The sequence below is a fragment of the Protopterus annectens genome, chromosome 9.part0, assembly GCF_019279795.1.
Source record: "Protopterus annectens isolate FY-2018-M chromosome 9.part0, PAN1.0, whole genome shotgun sequence".
Taxonomy (NCBI): Eukaryota; Metazoa; Chordata; order Ceratodontiformes; family Protopteridae; genus Protopterus; species Protopterus annectens.
In genome coordinates, this window is record NC_056743.1 from 1,857,414,637 (window position 1) to 1,857,441,422 (window position 26,786).

Consider the following 26,786-nt stretch of genomic DNA (forward strand, 5'->3'; position numbering starts at 1 on the left):
ACACAGTCTTACATTTATACAGGGAGTGTTTCCTGTTACACAGTCCTACTTTTATACAGGATGTGTTTTCTGTTACACAGTCCTACATTTATACAGGGTGTGTTTCCTGTTACACAGTCCTACATTTATACAAGGTGTGTTTCCTGTTACACAGTCCTACATTTTTACAGGGTGTGTTTCCTGTTACACAGTCCTACATTTATATAAGGTGTGTTTCCTGTTTCACAGTCCTACAGTTATACAGGGTGTGTTTCCTGTTACACAGTTCTGCATTTAAACAAGGTGTGTTTCCTTTTCAGCGGTCTTTCAGTTCTGTTTTTTTTTTTTTGCTCAGTTTTTTTAATTGCTGTGCTCAGGTGTGACACTGTAATGCTGAGCTGAACTTTATTTACAGGCATTACTAGTAACTGCAAGACTCTTATTACTCAGCAAACATCCCCTTGTTCTGTTGTTATGTACAAACATGACAAGGCTGGTTGAATAGTTTTCCTTTGTGTAGTTTTGTGCTGTCATCTTATGCTATAGTTTTGTTTGATTGTTGCATAACATATTTAGGTTTCCTTTTTATATATAGAAAGACCTTGATAGTAAAACATACTATGCAGACTAAAGTGAAGTGTACAGCATTTCTGCAGTCATAATTTTTTTTGTACATACACTGCAGAGTTATATACCCACAGATTAACATATATTGGTAACACACTTACATAGTTTTTTATTATTCTAATAACTTTATTAATGACTTTTACTTACTGTTCACATGAAGATGTGTTCCTGATCCATTTGCAGCCACAGTTACCTTGTCAGATTTGAACTTCACACAGTAATACACCCCAGCATCTTCCAAGCGAATAAATGTAAATGTGATGGAATGATCAGTCTCTCTTGTAGGGCCTTCCTTTACAGTCTTAGTCACTCGTGGGTCTGGTTTCTCACTTTCAAACTGTGAGTACAGGAGCTGCTGCTGATGATTGCCCCCCTTGTACCATCGGACAGGTCCGAGAGATTCTTCTGACAAAGTGCAGTTCATTATGGCAGTGCCCCCTTCTATGACAGTAACCAATGGGGTCTGGTATATTGCCAGTCCAGAAGTACCTGAAAGAAAGGTTAAGAAGTAAAAGTTTATAGTCCAAGTTTTCCTGTGACAGAAGCATATTAACCAATCTTTATGAGTTTTTCAATAATCCAGAGAGTAAGCTTAAATAATGATGGGAGTATGACAAATCAGGTATAGAGGGCCGAGGTACACTCAGAAATGGTCAATCAAAAACTGTGTTTAACAAAATGTCTGCTGACTGTGATGCAACACATAACTGCAGATGTACCTTCTGAAGAAATGCAGTTAGTGACAAATGAGCTGTATTATGTCTGTCTCATTATGGTCCTATCAGTCTCCAAATGGTGACTGTGGAATTTGGAACAATTTTTGTAATTCAGAAAACTCCACATGTCATCTGTAAAAATCAGCAATTGTATTATGAATCAAATATGATGTGAAACACTAAAGTAAAAAAAAAATGTAACAATTGCAAGGTTTAATTTCTGTTATAATTTCCTGTTTGTCGATTACTTCAAATATGATTTGATGATTTTGACTCTGATAGCACAGTTCTGAAATATTTCATATATCTCATCTTCGTGTGTGTGTGTGTGTGTGTGTGTGTGTGTGTGTGTGTGTGTGTATATATATATATATATACATATGTGTATATATATATATATATATATATATATATATATATATATATATATATATGGGACTACTTCATATGACCTAAATTTCATATGACTGAAATTCATTTGACTGAGACCAAATGACCTAAACTTCATTTGACCTAAATTTCATTTGACCTAAAACTCATTTCACTGACAATGTCCTGTTCCCTACTGTAGTGCAACTCTGGAGTTAGAATATATAGTCGGTGTGGGGTGGGGGTGCAGCCCCCCACATTAGGGGTGTGGGGGTGTAGCCCCACACAAAGTTCAGTTTTACTGAATAATATAAAATCAAACCACAGAATATATAATCAAACTAGGTGGGGGGCAACGCCCCCACACCCCCCAATCTGGGGACACTGCACCCACACCCCCAACTATATATTCTAACTCCAGGGTCACACTATGGTGGAGAACAAGGCATGTACCTTTTACTTGCCTTACAATGCTCTACAGACTGCCATTGCTCATTGTCAGTGAAATGAGTTTTAGGTCAAATGAAATTTAGGTCAAACGAAGTTTAGGTCATTTGGTCTCAGTCAAATGAATTTTGATCATATGAAATTTAGGTCATATGAAGTACACCCATATATATATATATATATATATATATATATATATATATATATATATACATATCTATATATGTGGTCACCTTTAAGAATAAGCGATGGCAACAAAGGAAGATTTGAGTTTATACACATGGGGTCATGTGAAGTGTCGCCAATCTCTCTCAATTCAACTTGCCACACTCCTGCCTTTTTCGACATTCATGCCTGAATGCCACAGATCTTCTCTCACACAATCCATCCACCTCTTTGCTGGATGCCCTCGTTTTCTCGTATCTTCTTCCTGTCAGTCCTAAATCTTCTTCACCAGATTGCCATCTGCTTTTCTGTAATGTGCTCAGACTATTGTAATCTGTTCTGTTTGATCTGCAATTGGAGCTACTTCATGTCCTTATTTTTTGTCTGTCCCACAGTGTGCGTCCTACCTCCCTTCTCAGGCAGTACATTTATATCACCTCTAGCATCCTACCACCCTTCTCAGGCAGTACATTTCTATCACCTCTAGCTTTCTCATCTGCTCTGACTTTACTGTCCAGGTTTCTGTACCATACAGTATTAGTGGTCAGACCATTGTTTTGTACACTTTACTTTTCAGCTTTTTCACATTCTTCTGTCATACACTACACCTGACACTCTATGCCAGTTGGCTACAGCCCCTCTAATTCTAGCCTTGTCCTCTTTATTCAGACTTCTTTTTTCCTCAACCACCCTTCCCAAATACTTGAAGCTGTTAACCTGTTCCACTGTATCCCCTTCTATCTCATTTCTCACCCTCTTCTGACTTCCCCAATTTGCTGCCATTACTACTGTCTTATCTGTTCTTAGTTTCATCCCATATACCTTCAGTTTTGCAGTCCATTCCCCTATAATTTGCTGAATTTTTTTTTCAGAGTCTGCCTGCAATGCTGCATCATCTGCATACAGCAACTTTGTTGATCTGTCACCTCCAACCAATTTGCTAATGTGTAGTTCGCCACCAGTATGAACAGCAGTGGGCTCAGAGCTGAACTATGGTGCACACCCACTCCCACTGGGGACCAAACACTGTTCGTACTTGAGTCATTGGGGTCATTGTACATAGTGTTGCACTAATTCTACCAATGTTTCTGGACTTTCAAATCCATCAGAACTGCCTAAATCAGCTTTCTTGAGATCTTGTCATATGCTTTCTTCACGTCTAGGAATGCCCAGTTGAACTCTTTCTTCATCTCTAGCTTCTTCTCAACTATCTGTCTCACTGCAAACACTGGGTCAGTTGTGCTGCATCCTGATCTGAATCCAAACTGCTCATCTCCCATCTTACTTTCTACTGCTCTGCATATCCATTTATCAATCATCCTGTACAGAACTCTCATGCATTGTGACATTAGTCTGATACCTCTGTACTGTACACAGTTGTGGATGTCCCCTTTGTTCTTGTATATTGTCACTAGTATGCTTACTCTCCAGTCATCTGGGATATGCTTTTGTCTCCACAGTGCTATGAGTGCCCTCATGTGCCATTTCGCCCCTATCTCACCCAGTGTCTTTATCATATCTGCTGTGCCCTCATTTTATCTTGCTGTGCCCTCATTTTAACTTGCTGCTTTTTCTGAGTTTATTTTAGTGCTATTTTTACTCCTTCTAGGGTGGGCTCCTCTTCATCTCTCATCATAGGCTGTGTCTGGGACAGTACATCTTCTGTGGGGTTTTCTTCATTTGGAAGCTTGCCTTTGATGTCCTGTGGACTGGTGAGGAAGTTTTTGCTGGCATCCCTTATGAAGGACATCTGACTGTCTTTTTTTATCTTTCTGTCTTTGTCTTTCAAACTCATATGGTTTCTTTCTGCCACCTACTGAGTCACTTTCCAGAAGCTGGAAGAGTGCCTGCAATAAATCTGATTCTATCTCCATATTTTCCTGCACTCTTTCTTTCTTTCTTTTGATGACTTCCTGGACTTCTGCATTCCACCACCAGCTTTTGTTATGCACCTTACCTCCGTACCTGGCTCAGCAACATATTTGTTCTGTTCTGCAGTCCTCACACATGCTGTTTTGAGGCACCGCTATACTTCTTCAGCTCCACCTATTTCCTCTTCTTCTTGGGGTGCAAGATCCCTGAGTAATTCCTTGAAATATTGTGCTTTCTCTCCAGTCAACTTCCAGGTCTTCAGCTTGATCCCTGTTGACCTTAGACCCTTCTCTGACCATTGCCTTCAGCTGATTGTGGAAACCAGTGGTTTATGCTGTGGGCTGACTGTTTCACTGGGGATGATTTTACAATCATTGATATGGCCCTAGTGCCATTTCCATGCTAGAATGAAGTCAACCTGAGTTGCAGGAAGCCTACCTGAATTGCGTATTGATGACTCATGGGATCTTGTGACTGTTTCTCTTTCTGAACCATGTGTTGGTGACTATCAAGTTATTTGCCAGACAGATGGCTTCTCCTTTATTGTTCTTGTCCCACTCATGTGGGTCCAGAAAGTCCTCATATCCTGTTCTTTCTGTCCCAATATGTGCATTCAAGTCCTCAATTATCAATGTCAAACATATTGTCCTGCTTTATCTAGTAGGTCCTGCAACTGATGTATGAATGCCATCTTGTTCTCACTATCACAAACCTGCTGCAGACTGGGATTTTGAATACTGCCCTATCATTAGGCTGGAGTCTGATTACCATCCATCCTCCTCCGTACCATTATGTTAACCATTTCCAAGCTGCATCCTGGCAGTGAGCCTACACTGAGTGTAGCAATTTGTAGTTCAATGTTTGGTAGCAGAGCTATTCCCAGGTAATTCAGGCTGGGCAACTGGACACTGACTGGCCAGTAACTTATTGATACAGGGCTGCTGGTGGGTTTCATGGAAGGCATCCACTAGCCATTAGAGGTACATACCCCCTCTGACTGTTATCATTGTTCCCCTGGCATAGATCAGAGTAGGCTGAGTCCTCAACCCACTTATCACCGGCAAATATCCATGTCCATTTGGCGACATTAGTAAACATGACTGAATCACCTAGAACCATATTTTACATTTTACACTGTCAAGTGGCTATCCTTGCCACAGTGTTCAGTCTGTGATCCATGTTCTCCTATCTTATGGATACTCTGCATCACAGTAGATGTCCAAAGTGGTGGGTCTATACAACTCTTCCTCATATAGGGTACCTTGTAAAGTCTGTGCTGCTGTCCACTTTTTCATTTTGAGATGGAAACACTCAGCATGTTGTTTGGAGGTGGGAAGGACTCCACAGACAGACAGGGAGAACATGCAAACTCCAAACAGGCATTGGCTACAGGTCAGGATTGAACATTGAACCTCATTGGGAGACAAAGACCTTAACCATTATGCCAAATGATACATAACAATGGAGGTAAATATCCACTGATTGCAAACCTACCTAATAATGATAGTGCATCCATGATATGATTGTATTAGGTGACGTTTGATCAGTATGAAGTGTAGTTAAAAATTACTTTAATACCTGTATGCATAGGTTCATACACTGGGCATTGGCCATGGCTATTATATGTTACTTTATATTTCATTTGAATAGTACAATAGTAGTAATATTTCCTAGTTGGTAGTTAAGTCTGTAAAACAGAAAGTGTGAGACATAGTCACACTGTTAATAACTTTCACTCCTTCTCTCACAAATAGGACAGGCTGACTTTGTTATGTGCTTCTGGGGGGTGGCTAAAATAGAAGAAAGAAAGAAAGAAAAAAGAAAAAGAGAAAAGAAAAGAAAGAAAGAAAGGAAAGGGCAGGAGAGTGCGATATTACAGGCATCGAGGAGCACAGGAAAAAGTGTAGTGTCATGCTGATACAAACTTGTTTACCTATATAAACTAACCTTGATATCATGGCTGAAGCTAGGAGACAAACATAAAGGGACATTAATTATCTCTCAATAAACTGGGAATCCTACACAACCCTACATTTGCAGATAGATTACTAGACTTTGTAAGTGCAAACACTCAGGGCTAGTTAGTGCATATACAGAAACAAACCTCATGACTGAGAATAACAAACCACATGACCAACTAGTTAGTGCATACACCTACTAGAGGTACAAACATACTGGACCTGACACAAATATGGGAGAATTTTGCACCCCCCACCACCACCAGTGTTTTACCCTCTCTGGTAAGGTCAGACCACAAAATGGTCTCCTTCTAAATAAGAATCAGTTCTGTAGCCACAGTAAAACCTGTAACAGTAAGAAAATACTCCAAGGCAGACCACCTTTTATTAAGTGATAACCTGTCAAAATTCCAAACCCAGACAACACAGCAGCCTATGCAGAATTATTCACAGAAGCTCCGTACAACCATGTGATTGATTACACAGAGGATATAGAGGATAGTGTAGAATCCTCAAAATACAGAAACATTCCTACAATGGGGCCAGGCCAGGCCCATGGGGAGGATGGCCCCCCTGTTGTAGCAAGAAGTAGCAGTCCACAAAAACTGATTGGTCAAAGAAGAGCCATAAAGATTATAGAGTGGACTATTGAGGATAAGAAAGAAATTTATGTATTGTCACTATTATGTAAAAAGCCCAGAATTTCCAGACACAAGATATACAAAAGGATTAAGAGAGAAATTAAGAGGCAAGAAAATTGCTTCCACAGGAAAAACTGTCAAAAGCGTCAAATAAAAAATTGTATTCATTAATACAACAGATTTTTGAAAAACAGTATATAGATCAAGAAACTTTGATCTGTTGGGAAAAAGAAGCATCTGAGGAAGTGCAAAAATATAAACAACAAAACCTAGAGATATTTGAAAAATATAAAAAAGAAATGTGGACGTGGGAAAGAAAGAGAGATTTGATATGGTGCAATATTTATGCAAAGGAGAAAGCCAAATTTAATATAGAGAAGGCAGTCATAAAGATATTTGAAGAGAAATACAGGCAAAGGCATCCAGATATGGAAAATTTCACAATAAAAAAATAATATCACAAAAATGTAATGTGGAAAAGAAGATTAGTAAAGCTGAAGTTAAAGAAATAGAAGTTGAAGTTATGTATTGTCTGCGAAGTGAAGGATTTAATGTAGGAGGTCTAACACAGACTACATCACAGCATGATGGAGTGAGTCCCCAGAATAAGGAAAAGCAAGATCAGGAGACACGTGAAGAAGAAATATGGACAGGGGAAAGGAAAAAAGATTTAATATGGTGTAATATTTGTGCAAAGGAGAAAGCAAAACTAGCTAATACAAAAAGAGCAGCACCAAAGATATTTGAAGAGAAATAAAGGCAAAGGAATTTGGACATGGAAAACTTTACAATACAGAAAATAAGAAGACTAAGAGGAAAAGTAGAAAAAGGAGATTAGTAATTGGGAAGTTAAAGAAATAGAAATTGAGGTTATGCAGTACCTGTGAAGTGAAGGATTCAGTGCAGAAAATCTAATGCAGAAAGCACCACAACAGGATAGAGCAATGGATATCCAAATTAAGGGGAAACCAGCGGAACAGGAAGCAATTGGTCAAGTGCCATTTCAAGATATTTTGGAGCCTTCCACAGGAAACCAGTATAAACATTCACTTGAAGCTAGACAGCAAGGAAAGGAACATGAAACTGTATACACTCTGATGCACTCAATGTTGAGGAGTGATAGGCCAGTGAGTTCCCATATGACAGAACAACAGATGACACAGGATGCACTTGAAGAGAAGGTGCCACAGGAAGATGCTATAGAGCTTTATAAAGAATGCCCACAGGAAATTGAAAACAAGGGGTGTACCCTCAGCCTGGAAGAAAATGAGCTAAGAGAAGAGATGCTTGATTTAATGGTCATAGATAGATATATTAAGATAAATGAGAGAAATAGACTGCAGAAGGTCAATAAAACCCAAAAAGTCAGAAGTCTGATAAAACAAATGATTGCAGTAATTAGGACTGTCTCTAGAGATCTATGTGATACAACAGAAGTAAACAGGATATATTACTGTGCTGCTAAATTAATAACTGATAAAGTTCTACCACAGGATCACAGTGTAGTGAAGTAAAGGAAGTGGAGAAATTGAATACCATCATAGAAATATCAAATAGAGGCAACTATATATATACCAATTAAGACAAGAAGTGTCACTGTTAGAAGATTATAGAATAGGGAATAGCTCAACAAAAATACTAAGAAAGATAGATGTGATTAAAGCAATGCACAGTATTAGAAAAGACCGGGATCTATCATGCACTTTCGTAAATAATAAAGTAAAAATGTCAGCACAGGTGGAAAAACTTAGATGATACACAGCTAAATATAAGAGAAAAATATAAAATAAGCAATTTATTGATGACCCAAACAAGTTTTACAGAGAACTGGGAAATAAGGTAAAAGGAATTGAAAGACCACCAAAAAAACAGGAAGTAGATACATTTTGGAGAAGTATTTATGAAGTTCCTGTGGAACATAACAAAGATGCTAAATGGATAGAAGAAGTAAAAGAAAGAAAAAGAATCAATTTAAAGGTACAGGATATGAAGTGGGATGAAGTAACAGCCAGAGAGATTGAAACAAAGTTAAGAAAAGCCTCTAACTGGAAAACCCCAGGCCCAGATGCAGTACCTAACTTTTGGTTAAAAGTATTACCATCTTTGAATGAGGATTTAGCCATGAGTAAGAACTATTTATATGCGCACCCTGAACAGACACCACACTGGCTAACATCAGGCAAAACAAGGCTCTTACTTAAGAGTGAACCTGCGAGCTACCCTAAAAACTATAGACCAATAACTTGCCTTCCAACAATGTATAAACTATACACGGGAATTGACGCTGACAGAGCTTATAGTCATTTAGAAGAAAACTCAATTATGGCAGTAGAACAAAAGGGCAATAAAAGAAAGTCATATGGAACAAAGGATCATTTGTTGTTAAATAAAGTTAAAGTGGAGAACTGCAAAAAGGGGAAGAATCAAAGTATGGCATGGATTGACTACAAAAAAAAAAGCATTTGATAGTATCCCACATTCATGGACAAAAGAGTGCTTAAAAATGTATAAGATACACCCTACACTGATTGACTGCATTACAGTAACCATGAAACAATGACAGACCACTTTGCAATTAAGCCATGATAAAGGACAAATTATTATCCCAGGAATAAAAATTCAAAGGGGGATATTCCAGGGTGGCGCTCTGTCACTGATGCTTTTCTGCTTTTCTGCCTTGGCATTAATCCATTAAGCTGTCTACTTAACAGCTTAGGCCATGGCTATAATTTCGCTCCTAGAAAAAAACAAAGTCTAATGACTTCTCATCTTCTCTTTCTCGATGATTTAAAACTGTACAGCTCATCAGATGAGGAACTGAAAGCACAGCTGCAGGTTGTCAAAACTTTTTCAGATGATATTAGAATGTCATTTGGTCTTGATAAATGTCCAAAAGCAACCTTTAAAGGAGGAAAACTGCAGCACCAGGAAAACACCAGTTTGGGACAAGAATGTGATATAAAAGAACTTGAACAAGAGGGAGTGTATAAATATTTGGGAACTTATGAAGGATTAACAATAAAACATGAACAAATGTGAATAAAACTTAGTAAGGAATACTTTAGAAGACTTAAATTAATCCTGAGAACAGCATTGAAATCTAGGAACAAGATCCAAGCTGTAAATCAATTTGCTCTTCCTGTTCTAACTTACAGTTTTGGAGTGATTGGCTGCCCCCAAAAAGTGTTGGATAGATTAGACATTAAAATAAGAATGATGCTTCATGCTCACCAAATGATTTATAAAAATCAGTGTATACCAAGATTATATATTCCCCATTCCAATGGAGGGATGTTCCTCCTTAAAACTGATTAGATGTATAGATCTGCAATCATGGGACTGCACACATATCTGCTGACCTCACAAGACCCAAATGTAGTGAAAGTTTTGAAACATGAGGAAAATAAATCTAAGATAACTTTTCTACTTAGTCTAGCAGAAGCATATCGACATCAAGCAGGAATGGAAATCAGACCAGAAGTAGATAAAAATCAGGCAGCAACTGAATGTGCCAAAAAATAAAAGAAAGTATATAAGGTCAAGGACCAGATGAGAAGGCAAGACATGTGGAAAAAACATAAATATAGTTGCAAGTATAGAAAACTTCTGGAATAACCTCATGTTGATCAGGAATGAACACAGGAATGGTTAAGGAGAGGTGAATTCATACCAAGAAATGAAAGGTTAATATTGGCAGCCCAAGATAGTGGGCTATGTACATGCTGGTTTACAAAGTCCATTGAACATGTGGGAGAAACAGACAAATGTAGGTTTTGTAAAACTGAACTGGAAACAGTCACTCACCTTGTTGCTGGTTGCAATAATAATGTGGAGAGACTGTTGCACTGGGGATTGTACAAACACTGTGGTATTGAAGTGGCTGAAAAACACTGGAAACATGAGCCACAAAGCATCATAGAAAATGATGAAGTTTATATCACATGTGATCACCCATTACCAACAGTCCAAAAGATAGATGCTAGAAAATCGGATATAGTGGTCCAAGAAAAGAAGACAAAAGTACTATTGATCATTGAAATTGCCACACCTAGTGACTACAGTGTCTTGCATACAGAGAGACACAAAGTCATAAAATATCAGGATCTGCAGGCAGAAATGAGAGCAATGTGGAAGAAAGATACCCAGACAGTTCCAATAGTAGTAAGAGCAACAGGTCTTATAAAAAAGAATTTACAGTCGTATTTGGATATGTTACCAATACATGTAACTCCATACGAACTGCAGAAGGAGTCATTATTGGGGACATTGTGGGTGCTTTGAAGAGTACTACTGGCTGACATCAAAGACTGAAACAATATTAATTTCATGAACTTTAATCATAGTTTGTCTTAGGAATGGGGTCCATTCCAATCATGGTATTAGAAACCCAAAAGACTTGGAGAAATAAAAAAAAGGCTTCTGTGCCTACCAGAAGTAAACCCAAAACTAACTGTAAAAACAAACCAATAGGTTATACAACAGAAGGAAAATTTCATTGCTAACATTAGGAAGTGTAACACCAGAAAAGATAAAAATTATCATCAAAGTAAATAGATACCTAAGAGTAATAATTAAGATCAACAAAGCAAATTTTGAGGTAAAGATAGTGTCCCAGGCCAAAGATAACCATAAGACTTTCTTTAGCTATATCAAAAAACAAAAAGGCAGTGCAAGACAGTGTGCCAAACTGCTGTTAAATGGAGCCACATTCATGGAACTGGAAGATACAGAAAATCTTCTGGCTGACAAATTTAGCTCTAAATTACTCCCCCTCACTCCCAGCTGCCATCCAGGGAATACCATCTAATATCACCCCTCCAAGCATCAGTAGGGAGCATGTCATTGGTGCACTCTTTAAGGCCAGAAATACATATTTGATGGGCCCTGATACTATCCCCAAGATGCCTCCTAAATAGGTTGAAATATGACCCATCAGGGCCACTAGAGTCAGTGTTCAACCATAGTCTCCACACAGGTTTCATGCCACATGAATGGAAGATTATAACTATTATCCCTCTGCACAAGGGTGGACCATCAACCAATCTCAGGAACTAGAGACCCATTAGTCTGACAAGTCTTATATGAAAAGCCATGGAAAGAATTATCATGGAAATAATTAACAGTGACACTGGAAACCTTTAGACACTGGAACAACCCAGTTTGGTTTTAACAAAGGCACGTCATGGCTACTGAACCTGGTGGACTTCTTTAAGAAGGTCACTCAGGCAACAAATTAAGGCAAAAATGGTGCATTCTACCTACCTTGACCAAGCAAAATCATTTACATCAATACCTGCCTCAGGCATTGTAAACAAACTGGTTGATTGGACTAAAATTAGACTCATCTGTAAGTCAAATGTATTGCTTACATTAAGAGAGCTATCAGTGGGCAACAAAAGCAAGTAGCCATCCCTGTTAACTGTATGTATCTGTGAACTTAAATGCTTGTTCATTGTTTAATGATTGGCGTATATGCTAAGGTGATGTTCCTATTTGAACTAATGTGGTAGTGTAGATTCCTGTACAGTTGAGTCAAGGTGTGCCTGCTATCAGGCCTATATCATACCTGAAATATCTGTTCCTGAATCCTTGTACATTTGTTATGTTAATTTTCTGATAAATGGCATTCCAGTTGTACAAATGCATTACATACTAGTTTTTTAGCTTAATGTAGATTTGTGGTTTGTAGTCTTCCTGAGCCTTCAAACAATGTCTTGCTACATAATAGTGTCATAGGACTAGCTAGCTTGTAGTCATATCCAACAGCTGCTAAAATTGCTAAGATAATGTATATATGCTTTATTATTTCTTAATAGTTACTTAAGATATATTGCTAGATCTATCTTGCTAAGGACTAATTGTTTTTTCTCTCCACCACTTTGTCTCTCTCTCTCTCCCTGAAGTACCCTGCTCTCCAACTTGCTGATCCTGCACTAGTCTCTAAGAACCTACATACCTGGTGAAAAAAGACCCTTTCCAAATACCTGCTGTCTCATCACACTGCCTAATATTCCCTGTATCTCTCTCTAAAGGAAGCAAGAAAGTATGTGGTTTCCTAAAACCTGCCAGTAAAGCTTACAATTGTAGTTATTGCTTCTGGGGTTTTAAAGCACGGTCCTAGCCAGGACAGCCAGCAGCCTTTACTCCCTATCTACCCTGTAACCACCACACCTTACATTCATTTATTGTAACCCCCTTTTAACTACCAATATCATCTCCCTCAGTTCTACACCAGCTAGGTCCCATATAGAATTACCTGCAATAAAATATCTGTCCACTAGGTGGCATCCGTGTCCAATCATTTGTATCTCCTGCTTATCCCTCTGTCTTATACTATCATTAAATTACATTTCTGAAGTCCTATACTTGCTCTTAATGTTATCATACTTTACCCTTTACTTTAACTGTCAACACCTAGCTATTCCTCTTAGACTCTTTACCATTGCAGTACTTATCTCTGCTCTTACCCGCTCCTAACTTACCTAACTTCAGTAGCCAGCATTTGCTGATTGTTCTTCTTAAGCTGCTCCTTTACTTGTCTCTACCCACTCCGTTCTCCCTGCGGGCTCACTCCGCTCCACTACCCTACCCCCAATTCACACCCACTCCCAGTGCTCCTACTCTTATCCTACGTGACCACACCCCCTTCCCCTTGTCTCCAATTGCAAGGAATAACTCCATAACTCTTCATACACCTGTTCACTCTTTCTCTAACCTATTCCCTCCTTCTCTAACCACTCCCTATCTTTCCCACCACACCCTCCACCTCTCACTATCCAAACTTAGTACAATTCCTTGCCTACCACATTGCACCTTACAACTAAATCATCCCAATGTCTAAACTACCTACCCCAATTCATTTAAAGCTGCTACTCTTGCTCATACTTCTACCACCTCTAACAGCAGCCTACCTGCTAACCTCCTATAAACACACCATTATGTCCACAAATTCACTACCCTTATAAGCAAACTGCCACACCATCACTACCTGTCTTCCTTAACCACATAAACGTAACCTCTACACACAGCTACCTACTGACAAAATACCATAGATTAGTCTACATTAGGCATTACTATCTAAAAGCCAGAAGGTCTCTAAATCAACGCAGTAAATTCCCAAATCCTAGATGTGGAATACAACTCCACTCATTAAAAGATGGGGATATTCACCCAAACCCAGGCCCAACAAATACTTTTACCACTCAACCCCACAACCCCAATCCCTCTACTAAACGTACCCTTACCAAACCTCCAAACCCACTCTTTATAGCACACCTCAATATACGTAGTATAAATAACAAAGATGCACATCTTCATGCCCTCTTGGAAGCATACTCATTTGACATTCTATGTTTAACAGAAACTTGGTTAAAACCTGCAACCAAAGACAATGAAATCATCCTGCCCCGATATAATATCTTGAGACAAGACCGTGCAGCCAAGAAGGGAGGGGGTATAGCTATTCTATTCAAAGCAGGGTTTCAAATTACTACTTCTGACTATAAACCACCTTGAGACTCTAAAGCTGAAATCCTTATCTCTAAACCTCAGCTCAACATTTGCAAATCCATATATATCATCTGTATTTATCTTTCTCCCGGTAATAACAACACCTTAGAAGGTATCCCTTGCTGGCTATTTCAAAACTTCCCCCAAGAAACTATAATCCTAGGTGACTTTAATATCGATTGGAAGTGCTGCAGCACTGACCACCCTACCACCCATATTAACCTGTATGTTTTTTCTCAAACCATTACCTCCCCTACCAGGAAAAACAAACTCAATAAGAAAGTAAGTACCTTAGATTGGATTCTCATAAATAATCATCTCCAGACATATGAAGTAGGAACCTTCCCTGATGATGTAAGTGGCCACTCACTCACCTACATTATCAGGCATAAGACCAATATACCCATCCCAACCACATTCAGGACAATTCGGACCAAGAAAAACTTTAACCCTGATCTCTTCCAAAGTGAACTTAGGGCATGCGACTGGTCTCCCACAAAATACCTCCCACTTGAGGAAGCCGTAAAATACTTTAATTCTAAATTCCTAGCCATACTAGACCACCATGCATCAACCCATTCTATCAGAATTAGGACTAAACCTACCCCATGGCTTTCAAAAGAAATGAAGCAAACAATCCATCTTAGAAATAAATACTGGACTAAATGGAGAACTACTAAAAACCCTGTAGATCAACAAAAATTCAGACAGCTGAGAAATGACACCAAAAAAGCTATACTCTCAGATAAAAGAAACTTCTACCTACAAACTCACCAAAATAAACCACAAAAATTTTGGGCAAGCATTAACCAACTACTCCACCCAGGTCAATCCATTGCGCCAACCCCAAAAGGCACAGACCATGAGAATCCCAAGCAAACTGCCAATGCCTTCAATATCTTTTTCATAGAGGCTATTCAAACCCTCGCCAATCAGCCATTATCTGATAGCTTAACTCTACTAACCTCTAATACTAGCCCAACCTCTCCATTTCTCTTCCAACCAGTCCCAGCATCACCCTTTTCCAAAAACGTAAACCATCCACTCCATCAGCTGACCAATTACCTGCAGAATATCTACAAAAAGCAGCCAAATCCATAGCCTATCCCATTTCTAATCTGATTAATAGAACCATCAATGAAGGACACATCCAAACTATCTGGAAAATCTCCCACATTATCCCCCTACATAAATGTGGCAACTCTACCGAATGTTCTAATTGCCGTCCCATAGCCTTACTTTCTCCTTTGGAAAAAATAATGGAAAAATGCATCCATAGTCAAATACTTGACCCTCTAATCCAAAATAACTTACTTTCCAGGTGTCAACATGGATTCAGGCCATTCCACAGCACTACCACTGTCCTCTTATCCTTTATTGACTGTATTAACAAAAAACATAACAACAATATGCTTTCCTCTGCACTCTTCATCGATCTGTCCAAAGCATTTGATATGGTTAACCACCAGATACTTATAAATATCCTCAAATCCCTGTCACTAGATGCACTGGCTATACACTGGTTCCAATCTAACTTAGGCAATAGACAACAGGCTGTGCTATGGCATAATAATCTATCTACCCACCTCCCCATTAACCTTGGTGTCCCTCAAGGGTCCATATTAGGACCCCTCCTTTTTTCAGTTTTCATCAATGACCTTAACTTAGTAATTCCTCAAGCTACATGCATACAATACGCAGACGATTCCACATTTATATGCTCAGTCACATCTACATCTGAACTGCATTCCCTAACCCAAATGGTGTTTAATACAGTAGAACAATGGTTTACACAGTGCTGCCTCCTCTTGAACCCCTCCAAAAAACAAACTTTTGCTCTTTACTCCTACTCGGAAGTCCTCTCCAAAAGATTTCACAGTAATATCCAATAATGGTACTCTCATATCTCCAGATCTAACTACCAAACTACTTGGAATAACTATTGACAACAACCTTAACTTCAACACCCATATCAACAATAAACTAAAAACTGTTAATAGAAAACTAGGCTCTCTCTACAGGATCAAACCCTTCTTTACTCCAGCAGCTAGAATAACTATTGCTCACACTCATCTAATCTCAACACTCCTCTATGCCTCACCCATATATACTAATCTATCAAAGAGTAACCTCAACAAAATGGAAAACTCTTACAATAACATTGCCAGATTTGCCACAGACAATCCGTTTAGAACCCACCATTGTTATAACCTAAAGCAGCTAGGATGGCTTGAGCTACAAAATCAGCTTAAATTTCACCAACTGACCATTGCCCACAAGACCCTTTACCAACCTAGTAACACTCCAATACTTTCTACCCTCATTATCCCCTATAAAAATCTTAAAATTTTATGTTCATCACATAAACGTCTAGTAAATATATGTAAATCCAACAACATGGCTGGTGACTCTGTTCTCCAATACTGTTGGAACATTCTGGAACCTTCTTCCCAGTACTTTCATCACTGTCCTCTATATCACTTTTCAAATACAAACTGACACTTTTCCTTAAAACACACTGGTTATGCCCCTGTTCTAACCCTGACTAACTTGCTTGTCTTACTAGGTTCTGCTTCCCCACTACTTCTCGGTACTAAGTCCTATTTTCCTTGATAACAAAGACAACTTTATCTTCTAGATAATGGTACTGTTTGTACTGACTTTTTGCGGATATTTACTTTAATACATATGCGATAATTTTGTTAGATAGTTATACAATGAGCTGCCATCATTGTTAAATTATGTATTGTACCAGCATTGTGTTATTAAAATTGTGTCTTGGAGCTTATCTCCCTGGGCCTCTACTGAAAATGGGCATATATCCAGTTAGACTAGCCCGGTCAACAAATGTAAAATAAATGTAAAATAAAATAAAAATAAAATACATAAACTCACAGAATTAGGCATAAACCATTGTATAACTCATTAGATAGCCAGCTGGCTCAACATTCAGTATCCAGGAAGTTAGGAATGGGGAAACCACCTCTCCAAAGAAGCCAGTCACTACTGAAGTCCTCCCATGTTCTGTACTGAGTCCGCTCCTCTTTGGCACCTATTTTTTGGAGGTCAAGGCTAATGTAAAGGCTCTCTGGTTTACCAGGTTGTAGATGACTGCAAGCTATGAGCAATCACAGAAACCACCCAAGATACTAAAATCTAACAGAAAGGTCTAACACAGAGAAATGACTGGTACCAAAGCCATGGGCTTAAAACTCAGTGCCAAGAAATACATAATAGTAGCTTTTGGGAAGTTGGCCACCCAAAGATACTACCTCAAAGATAAAATACCCATAAAAGTGGACACAGTAGTCAGTGATCTGGGGAATCATGTAGATATTAACAAAGATTTTCCCCAAAATGTTTCTAAGGTAGTAAGAAAACCATTCTATGTTATGCATCTTCTAATTAAAGGCATGATATCTAGGTTCTGGGAAAGTCATCATGCTACTCTACTCAGCCTTCATCAGGCACATCAATAAGTATAACACCCCCTTTAGAATATATCTGACCAGACACGTGTAACAACTGGAATGTCCATAGAGGTTCCTCACAAAAAAAAAGACAAATTGAAAGCATAATTCCTTAAGCAAATCACCTTAAGACCCAATCTGTATATTCTCTTTCCTTCAGGCTGTTGAAAGGCAATTTATGCCTAGCAAAAAGGCATACTTAGATCCTGCTCTCATGGACCTTTTGCATATTTGCAAAATGAATATTACCAGAGCAACTAGGTCTAAGGATTTAAACTTTGCTTGTGACTTAAATAGGACATCTTAAAAGGAAGGCATATAATCAAAAAATCCCCATTTGCTGGACTAGACTTCCCATCCATATGAAGCATAGCCCTTCCTGAATCTCATTCAAGTGCAACCTGGACCACTGGATGGAAAATCAGAAATTCACCCCTGGTCTGAAACCCATGTCTCTGAATGGCAGAGTCAGCCATTAAATCATGTCCTAACTAGCATACACTCCTTAAATAATCCCCAAGGCAAAATAACTCATGAGATATATTTGGGTTGCATGGTTAGGCTTATAAAGGTCCCAGTGCTTGTTAACCTAGTATACACCTATGAACCTATCAGGAGGTAGGAAAAGGGAGGGAGAGCAAGGTTGTTTTGTGTTATCCTACTGGTCTTGTAAATGTAGCACATTATTTTGTCTCTTTTCAGGAGCACCCTATATACAGCCCACCTTTCTGTGTTCTTTAGACAGCATTTCAGTTGACTTGGATGTATGACATCAAATCCCACCAGCAGCATTTATAAGCTGATGAAATATATCCTCATAGACCTCATAAAAAGGGACATAGGAAACCCATAATCCCTGGACTCAGACCAATATGTTTTTATAAAAGGTATATCATGCCTGTAAAACCTACGTGATTTCTTTCAGAAAAGCAATACACAACAATAACACTTTGAACACTGTATATTTCAATTTACTAAAGGCTACAGACACTATAGCCAGATTTGACATCACTGACAAACAGGTCTAACTCAATATAAATCCCTGTGGAACCTGCTGGAATGCTAACTGGCTCACTGATAGATATCACTGTAATAAAATGAATGGAAACTATCCTCCAAGAGACTTGTCACTACTGGTACAGCACATGTCTGCTTTGGGAAAATTTTTATTTGCCATCTACTACTCTGATATCAAATCTGACACTAAAGGTCTCTGGCTGGCTAAGTTCATAGATGACTACAAAACTGGATTCATTATCAAGTTCCCTGAAGACATGTTGATCCTTCAAGAGGACCTAACTTGGACAACTTCAATGTGTTCATGATCTTGTTCTAAAACTTACTGCCAAAATACAGAATCATACAGTTTAGGAAACAGGAACTGTTACACACCTACCATGTAGAAGGCACCCCCTTAGAACAGGCACTGTTATTGGAGGTCTTGGCACCTTCATGGATAATGAGTGATACTTTGACCACCAAGCCTTCCACTTCATCCAGCTAATTACTAAGGTCATCTCATCTTCATCAAAAGAAGTTATTGTTCTCCTCTACAAAACATGTCTCAGATATGAGCACCTTATGCCACACAAAGCAGCTAAAAGACATATATTTCTTTTCCATCACCCCAAAGATTCTTTTAGTGTGAGCTATGCCTGTCTTCAAAGCAGTTAATGACCTAATCCAGCTTGATCTACTACAGATCATTAAAACTAACAGAAACTCAAATACAAGATCCAAATCTATACTCCAACACAAATATGAACTGGCATGACAGATACTGATTGAAAAAAATCCCCTTCACTGAAACAATCTCTTACTTTCTGTAAAACAATGCACATTCCTCACTTTCTTCAAATCTAATGCAGCCAAATGTATAGGAAACGTTAAATTTATCTCAGGCTTAACCTGCTGTCTTTTGGGGATGGGTAAGTGTAACTAACTGAGTATACCACTGGGATTGCAGTGGCTAGACCTCAGAAAGTTTAACATATCTGTCACCTAGTAGCAACCCATAAATCTCAGCAGTATCCAGTTGGGACTAACCAGGAAAGCACTGGTCAGCATTTGAGCTGTCTCAGATGCTGACTTAAAATACTTTTAAGTATACAAAATTAGAATTGTTTAACATAGTAGGTATAAGTAAGACTAATGCTGTCCTACCTTATTTTATTGATGTGCAAGGAAATAGGATGGAATTAATGGAAACTGTTATGTAATGCTTTGTTGTTAAGATTACCTCAAGTGTATGTTTGGAAGAATATAATACTTTGGAAGAGAAGGCAAAACTGAAGGGAAATCAGCCTGTATTTTTTGTACTGCAAAGTTTACGTTTCCAGTATTCAGATGCCTCTTGCAGAGACCCCTTAAGATTGTGTCTGTGATCACTGTGGGGAAAATAACTACAGATATAATAAATTTAGTTTAAATCTAACAAAACAGCTACTTGATGTTCAGAGTAGTGGGTTTAATTTGGTTTGAGGTAATTACTGTTACTGCAGTTGCCTTGTCTGAGCAGGCGGTTTTGGTACAGATGTCTCACATTAGTTGTGGTGTTGCTCTGAGCAGGCAGTTTTGGTACAAATGTCTCACATTAGTTGTGGTGTTGCTGGTTTTAGGAATGACATCATGTTACTGCTATTGGTTGTTCAAGCTGTAGAAACAATTAGCACATTGGAAATGTAAATGAACTTGTGATAGGAAGTTAAAGGTCATGTTGTATTGAAATAATGCATTTTTCCTCCTTCTTTCCAGGAAATATGCTGAGCTGAGTATGCATTGCAAGTGAAGCTACAGTATATTTTACTACCTTTTAACATTCCCTCTTAGAGACAGTAGAAGTCCACTCTCCCACCCAAGGATCAGAGCTGCTCAGGTTTGCAAGAATAACCCTCCCACATGGTGTTGAAAGTCCAAAACAAAAGGAACTCCAACAGACACAGGTGGGAGCCTACCAAATAAGGTCAATGAAAAACACCAATGGCAATAGTAGACAGGTGATGGAGTCCTGGTTTACTTGGTGGATGAAAGTGCTTCACTTTACTGTGATTTAAGGAATTCAGTTATCCACTGTTGTCATTGATGTTTTTTGATGTTCAGTGTTGAAAGACATTGAGTTGCCTCTCATTCTGCATAACATCAGCAGTTGTTTGCTAAGAAGGGTTTGCAACCTGCAAAGTTGCAACCTGCAAAGTTTGTTTTTCTGTGTGTGCAATAGACAGACACCTTAGGATATCACCAGGCGTGCAAGATTGTCCCTCAGGACAGTGTGCAAAATCTTTTGGCCACTCGTCAGTCTGCATAAATTTAGAAACCTTCTGCTAAAGAGGGTTTGCAACCTACAAAAATGAACAAACACCTTTGGTTGTCACTGGGCTTGCAAGACTGTTCTCCCATTGTACATAACATTAGATGCCTTTTGCTAAGGAAGGCATATGGCCTACAAAATCTGCCTTTCAGTGTCAACAATAGTTGCTAAAAAAGTTGCAAAAACCATCTGCACCACTGAGATTAAAGTCGGTGCTACTATGATAGGAATAGGACACTTCATGTGTTAATGTAGATCAGTTTTGTTCATGACGTTATATCTTGAGAGTTAATAGCCTTCTTACCCATGAGTACTTGCCCTTCATAGACAAATAAAGATTTAAAACTTATGGCTAGTGTTCTTTCCAGTGAAGATTGACCTGTACTGGCAACTCTAGCAGCTGAAATAGAAATGTCATCCTATTCTGTTGCAAACAAGCTACTTATTGTGCAGGGTGTTTCTAAACATTTGATTCCAAATGTAGTGCTGCCATGCAGTTGATTAGCTAAACAAAACAATCCAGATTTTTTTCCCCTTGTGTTGCTTTGCTTACCAGAGAGTGAAATATTTGTTCATCTGATGAAGTCCAGTGGATGGGACGAAAATTCGTGTAATTCTAGAAGAGCGTTAATGTTAGTGTGTTTTTCGGTTTTTGTGGCAATAAAGCTGTTTTTATTACTTCGGAGGTCTTCATTCCTGGGACTACACTCCTTGCTGTGTTCGTATTTGTTCATCCAAGCTATCTGGGCCTCACTTCCTTTCCATTCTACCCTCATTCTGACCCATCACATTTCATTTCTTTTATACCTAACCTTACATCCTCACTTCTTCTAAAAAACTATTCCCTGGCATCATTTAATTAAAAATGTTTTAAAAAATAGCTTAGAGTCAAACATGACTTTACAAACCTTATACTACTTCAGCTATCCTAACTTGATTAAACATCAAATAATTCCCGCAAATAATTAGTCACTGAAATGAACCATACTACAGTTTTATCAATCATTCCCATCTTTCTTTGTTTGAACTTCTGCTTAGTCCTTTCTGATACCCTTTTTAGTAAAAATAACATGATATTCTCTCACCATCCATTTGGAATATAGGGAAATATTTTGGCAGGTTTTATTGAATGCTTATACCTTACCAGGTTTAAATGATAGGATATCAATTAGTAGTTTATTAAATTTTAGGGCAGAAAAGATTTAAAATATTTACAAATATGAAAATAAATATATAAATGAATAGTTATTCCTTTTAACAGTTAAAAGTTAGAATAGTATCCACTGGGAAGTTGTTATTATTAATATGAAGGTGGCAGCAGGGATTGTGAGAATACATATAAGTTTAAAAGTGTTTTTTTGCTCCAAATGAAAGGGTATGTGTTTTTTAGATTTTTTTTAGAATGTTTTGTATATGGAATCAATAATGTACTCATTTTTAAATGAAAGTTTTTAAATTAAATGAAAGGTTAATCATATGATTTTTTATGGTGTATAAAAGGAGTTGGAAATGATGCATGATCTGTATCTGATGAAGTTCTGTTTTTTATGAATGAATAAAGGAATGAAAGTGCTTATACAGCCTTTCTAGGATCTATTGTGTGGGCTTATTTCCGAGAAGAACCTTGCACTATTTGATTTTTTAATAATGGACATTTCAACAACACAGTTATACTATATAAAATATACAAAAAAGTGGAAGGGGAAGGAAGGGTGGAGAAGGTTAGAGATAGAGAGTTAATGGAGGTGTGAAAGAAGGGGTAAGAGAATTTAGAGAAGTACAGTACTAGAGATGAGCACTGGAGGAACAGTTAGTAGGGTGGGTAAATAAACTATCAGTGGTGGAACTGGCAATAGGTGTGAGGTAAAAGTAGGGGTAGTTTACAGAAAGTTGTAAATACCAGCATCTTAACTCAGGACTATAAAGTAGCAGTTTGACGATATCAGTGAGAAATTTTCACACTGCAGGCAAAAGTGGGAAAATTGGAAAACTGATAGCAACAGAAAATTTTAAAACAAACTGTTATGAAAGAGAGTGTTGAATATAAGGACAGAGTCTTGTTTTTGGAAATATCATGCCACAGGCATTAAAGCTGGACTTCCCACAGCACCTATTAAGTGGCAGAGTGAATACGGTCTAGAGAAGAAACTAATTTCTGTCATGTGTTTTCTAAGTTTTCAACTTTCCTGATGAAGACAGAATACTCATATTAGTAAAGGAGGGCATATCATATTAGTTGGGGGGCATATAGGTTCAAATGTTACACCAAAGAAGAGGTGAGAATATGTAGACATTCACAAATTCTGTGTTAAGGGAAGCATTGTATCTGTGATGAAATATCTAGAAGACTTGAGCATTAAATAGAAGGAGATAAATGTAATTTTCTTCACACAAAAGGCAGACCGTGAATTGTTATGGAATGGCCTGTTAACCGAAGTAGTGGTAAATGAGAAAATACAACTCCCACTTGGAATAAGGTCTCTGCCTTCATGAAAGGTTCTATGATTAGGACACACTCATTTAAAAAGACAGCTATTTCTTCGACTTCCTACCCTCTGTACATGAATGACTTGAATAGTGCAGAAAATATGGAATCTTCTACTGCAGATCTGACTGACTTGTCATAGAAATCCTCACATTTGCAGGCTTTTACTTTTACTGTATCTACTTAGAATAAGTATGGGATAATGTCCATGATAGATAATCTGATACTGAGGTCACAGAGAGAATGTGTGAGACTTTGGAGACCTCCTCGCACACTGCAATTATGGCAGAAGGAATACATGTTAAGCCATGCACTTTCCTAGTGGCCTAAAACTAAGGTTCACTTGAAATGAGTCCATAACTTATTATTAGACTGGACAGTAAGAGTGTGTTTTTCACTTAGGAAGTACATGTGGCTAACAAAAATATTAGATTCTCCAGCATAGCTAGTGACTTTGTAAATGCCTGACATTGGTTAATTGTTTAGTTCTCTTATTTTGTTATTGTTGAAATTGTTATTTATTTATTTATTTATTTTCTGTGTTCAATATGGTTAAATGACTTTCTTAGAATATTATGGATGCCAGCAACAAACAGCTCACCAGTACACAGGATATCAAAGACATATTGAATTACTACATCCAGCAGGTTCTGAATGAAGAATACCCCACAGAAGATGTACTGCCCCAGACACACCCTACAATGAAAGAAAAGGAGGCCCCCACTGCAGATAAAGTAAAAACAACACTGAGTAAAGGAAGTCAGGGAAAGCAGCAGGCTCAGATGAGGTCACATGACAGAAGAGGAGGCACCCACCACAGAAGTAAGAACAACACTGAGTAAATGAAGTCAGGGGAAAGCAGCAGGCTCAGATGAGGTCACATGACAGAAGAGGAGGTACCCACCACAGAAGTAAGAACAACACTGAGTAAATGAAGTCAGGGGAAAGCAGCAGGCTCAGATGAGGTCACATGACAGAAGAGGAGGTACCCATCACAGAAGTAAGGACAACACTGAGTAAATGCAGTCAGGGGAAAGCAGCAGGCTCAGATGATGTCACAAGACAGAAGAGGAGGCTCCCACCACAGAAGTAAGGACAACACTGAGTAAATAAAGTCAGGGGAAAGCAGCCGGCTCAGGTGATGTCACATGACAGAAGAGGAGGTACCCACCACAGAAGTAAGGACAACACTGAATAAATGAAGTCAGGGTAAGAACAACGCTGAGTAAATGAAGTCAGGGTAAGAACAACACTGAGTAAATGAAGTCAGGGTAAGAACAACACTGAGTAAATGAAGTCAGGGTAAGAACAACACAGAGTAAATGAAGTCAGGGTAAGAACAACGCTGAGTAAATGAAGTCAGGGTAAGAACAACGCTGAGTAAATGAAGTTGGGGTAAGAACAACACTGAGTAAATGAAGTCAGGGGAAAGCAGCAGGCTCAGATGATGTCACATGACAGAAGAGGAGGTACCCACCACAGGAGTAAGAACATCACTGAGTAAATGAAGTCATGGAAAAGCAGCAGGTTCAGATGAGGTCACATGACAGAAGAGGAGGTATCCACCACAGAAGTAAGAACAACACTGAGTAAATGAAGTCAGGGGAAAGCAGCAGGCTCAGATGAGGTCACATGACAGAAGAGGAGGTACCCACCACAGAAGTAAGAACAACACTGAGTAAATGAAGTCAGGGAATGTAGCAGGCTCAGATGATGTCACATGACAGAAGAGGAGGTACCCACCACAGAAGTAAGAACAACACTGAGTAAATGAAGTCAGGGGAAAGTGGCAGGCTCAGATGATGTCAGATGACAGAAGAGGAGGTACCCACCACAGAAGTAAGAACAACACTGAGTAAATGAAGTCAAGGAAAGCAGCAGGCTCAGATGATGTCACATGACAGAAGAGAAGGCACCCACCACAGAAGTAAGAACAACACTGAGTAAATGACATCAGGGGAATGCACCAGGCTCAGATGAGGTCACATGACAGAAGAGGAGGTACCCACCACAGAAGTAAGAACAACACTGAGTAAATGAAGTCAGGGAAAGCAGCAGGCTCAGATGAGGTCACATGACAGAAGAGGAGGTACCCACCACAGAAGTAAGAACAACACTGAGTAAATGAAGTCAGGGGAAAGCAGCAGGCTCAGATGATGTCACATGACAGAAGAGGAGGCACCCACCACAGAAGTAAGAACAACACTGAGTAAATGAAGTCAGGGGAAAGCAGCAGGCTCAGATGAGGTCACATGACAGAAGAGGAGGTACCCACCACAGAAGTAAGAACAACACTGAGTAAATGAAGTCAGGAAAGCAGCAGGCTCAGATGAGGTCACATGACAGAAGAGGAGGCACCCACCACAGAAGTAAGGACAACACTGAGTAAATGATGTCAGGGAAAGCAGCAGACTCAGATGAGGTCACAAGCAGATATGATCAAAATGTTGGGTGAGATATGGGATAAATGGCTCCTGAGGTACACATAGCAGTGTGGAGAGAAAGGTGTATCACAGATGACTGGAGAATAAGCATACTAGAGGCAGTGTTCAAGAACAAAGGGGACACTCACATCTGTAAGCAGTATGGATGTATCAAACTGCTATTACACTGCATGAATATATGGAGAGGGTTACTGATAAATAAATACGAGGAGCTGTAGAAACTAAGATGGGAGATGAGCAATTCAGATTGATATCAGGATGCAGCACAACTGACCCAATGTTTGCAGTGAGGCAGACAGTGGAGAAGAAGCTAGAGATGAGGAAAGAGTGCAATTAGGCATTCCTACACTTGGAGAAAGCATATGGTAGATACTCAAGAAAGATGATTTAGGCAGTCTTGGGATGTTTTGAAGTCCCAGAAACATTGGTAAAATTCACAAATGACCCAATGACATAAATACGAACAATGTTCAGACTCAGAGAGGGGTTCCCAGTCAGAGTAGCTGTTCACCAAGGTTCATCTAGGAGCCCATTGCTGTTCATACTAGTGATGAGCTACATTAGCAAACAGGTAATGGCGGACAGATCAACAAAGTTGCTGTGTGCAGACAATGTAGCATTACAGGCAGACTCTGAACAGGAACTCAGCAAATGATAGGGGAATGGAATGCAAAACTGAATGCGCACAGAATGAAAGTGAATACAGGTAAACAGTTGTAATCACAGCATATTGATATAGAAGGGAAGATAGTGGAACAGGTGAACAGTTTTAAGTATCGGGGAAGGATGGTTGAAGA

At 38.8% G+C, this 26,786-nt stretch overlaps 1 protein-coding gene across 1 annotated transcript in view; it reads right to left on the minus strand.

Annotated features, from left to right (window-relative positions):
- Positions 1-26,786, minus strand: part of LOC122812297 (signal-regulatory protein beta-2-like) — a 460,698-nt gene that overhangs the window by 232,763 nt on the left and 201,149 nt on the right. The window contains exon 2 of the mRNA XM_044084706.1: positions 754-1,095. Coding sequence (XP_043940641.1) covers positions 754-1,095 — 342 coding nt within the window. The remainder of the gene's footprint in view (positions 1-753; positions 1,096-26,786) is intronic.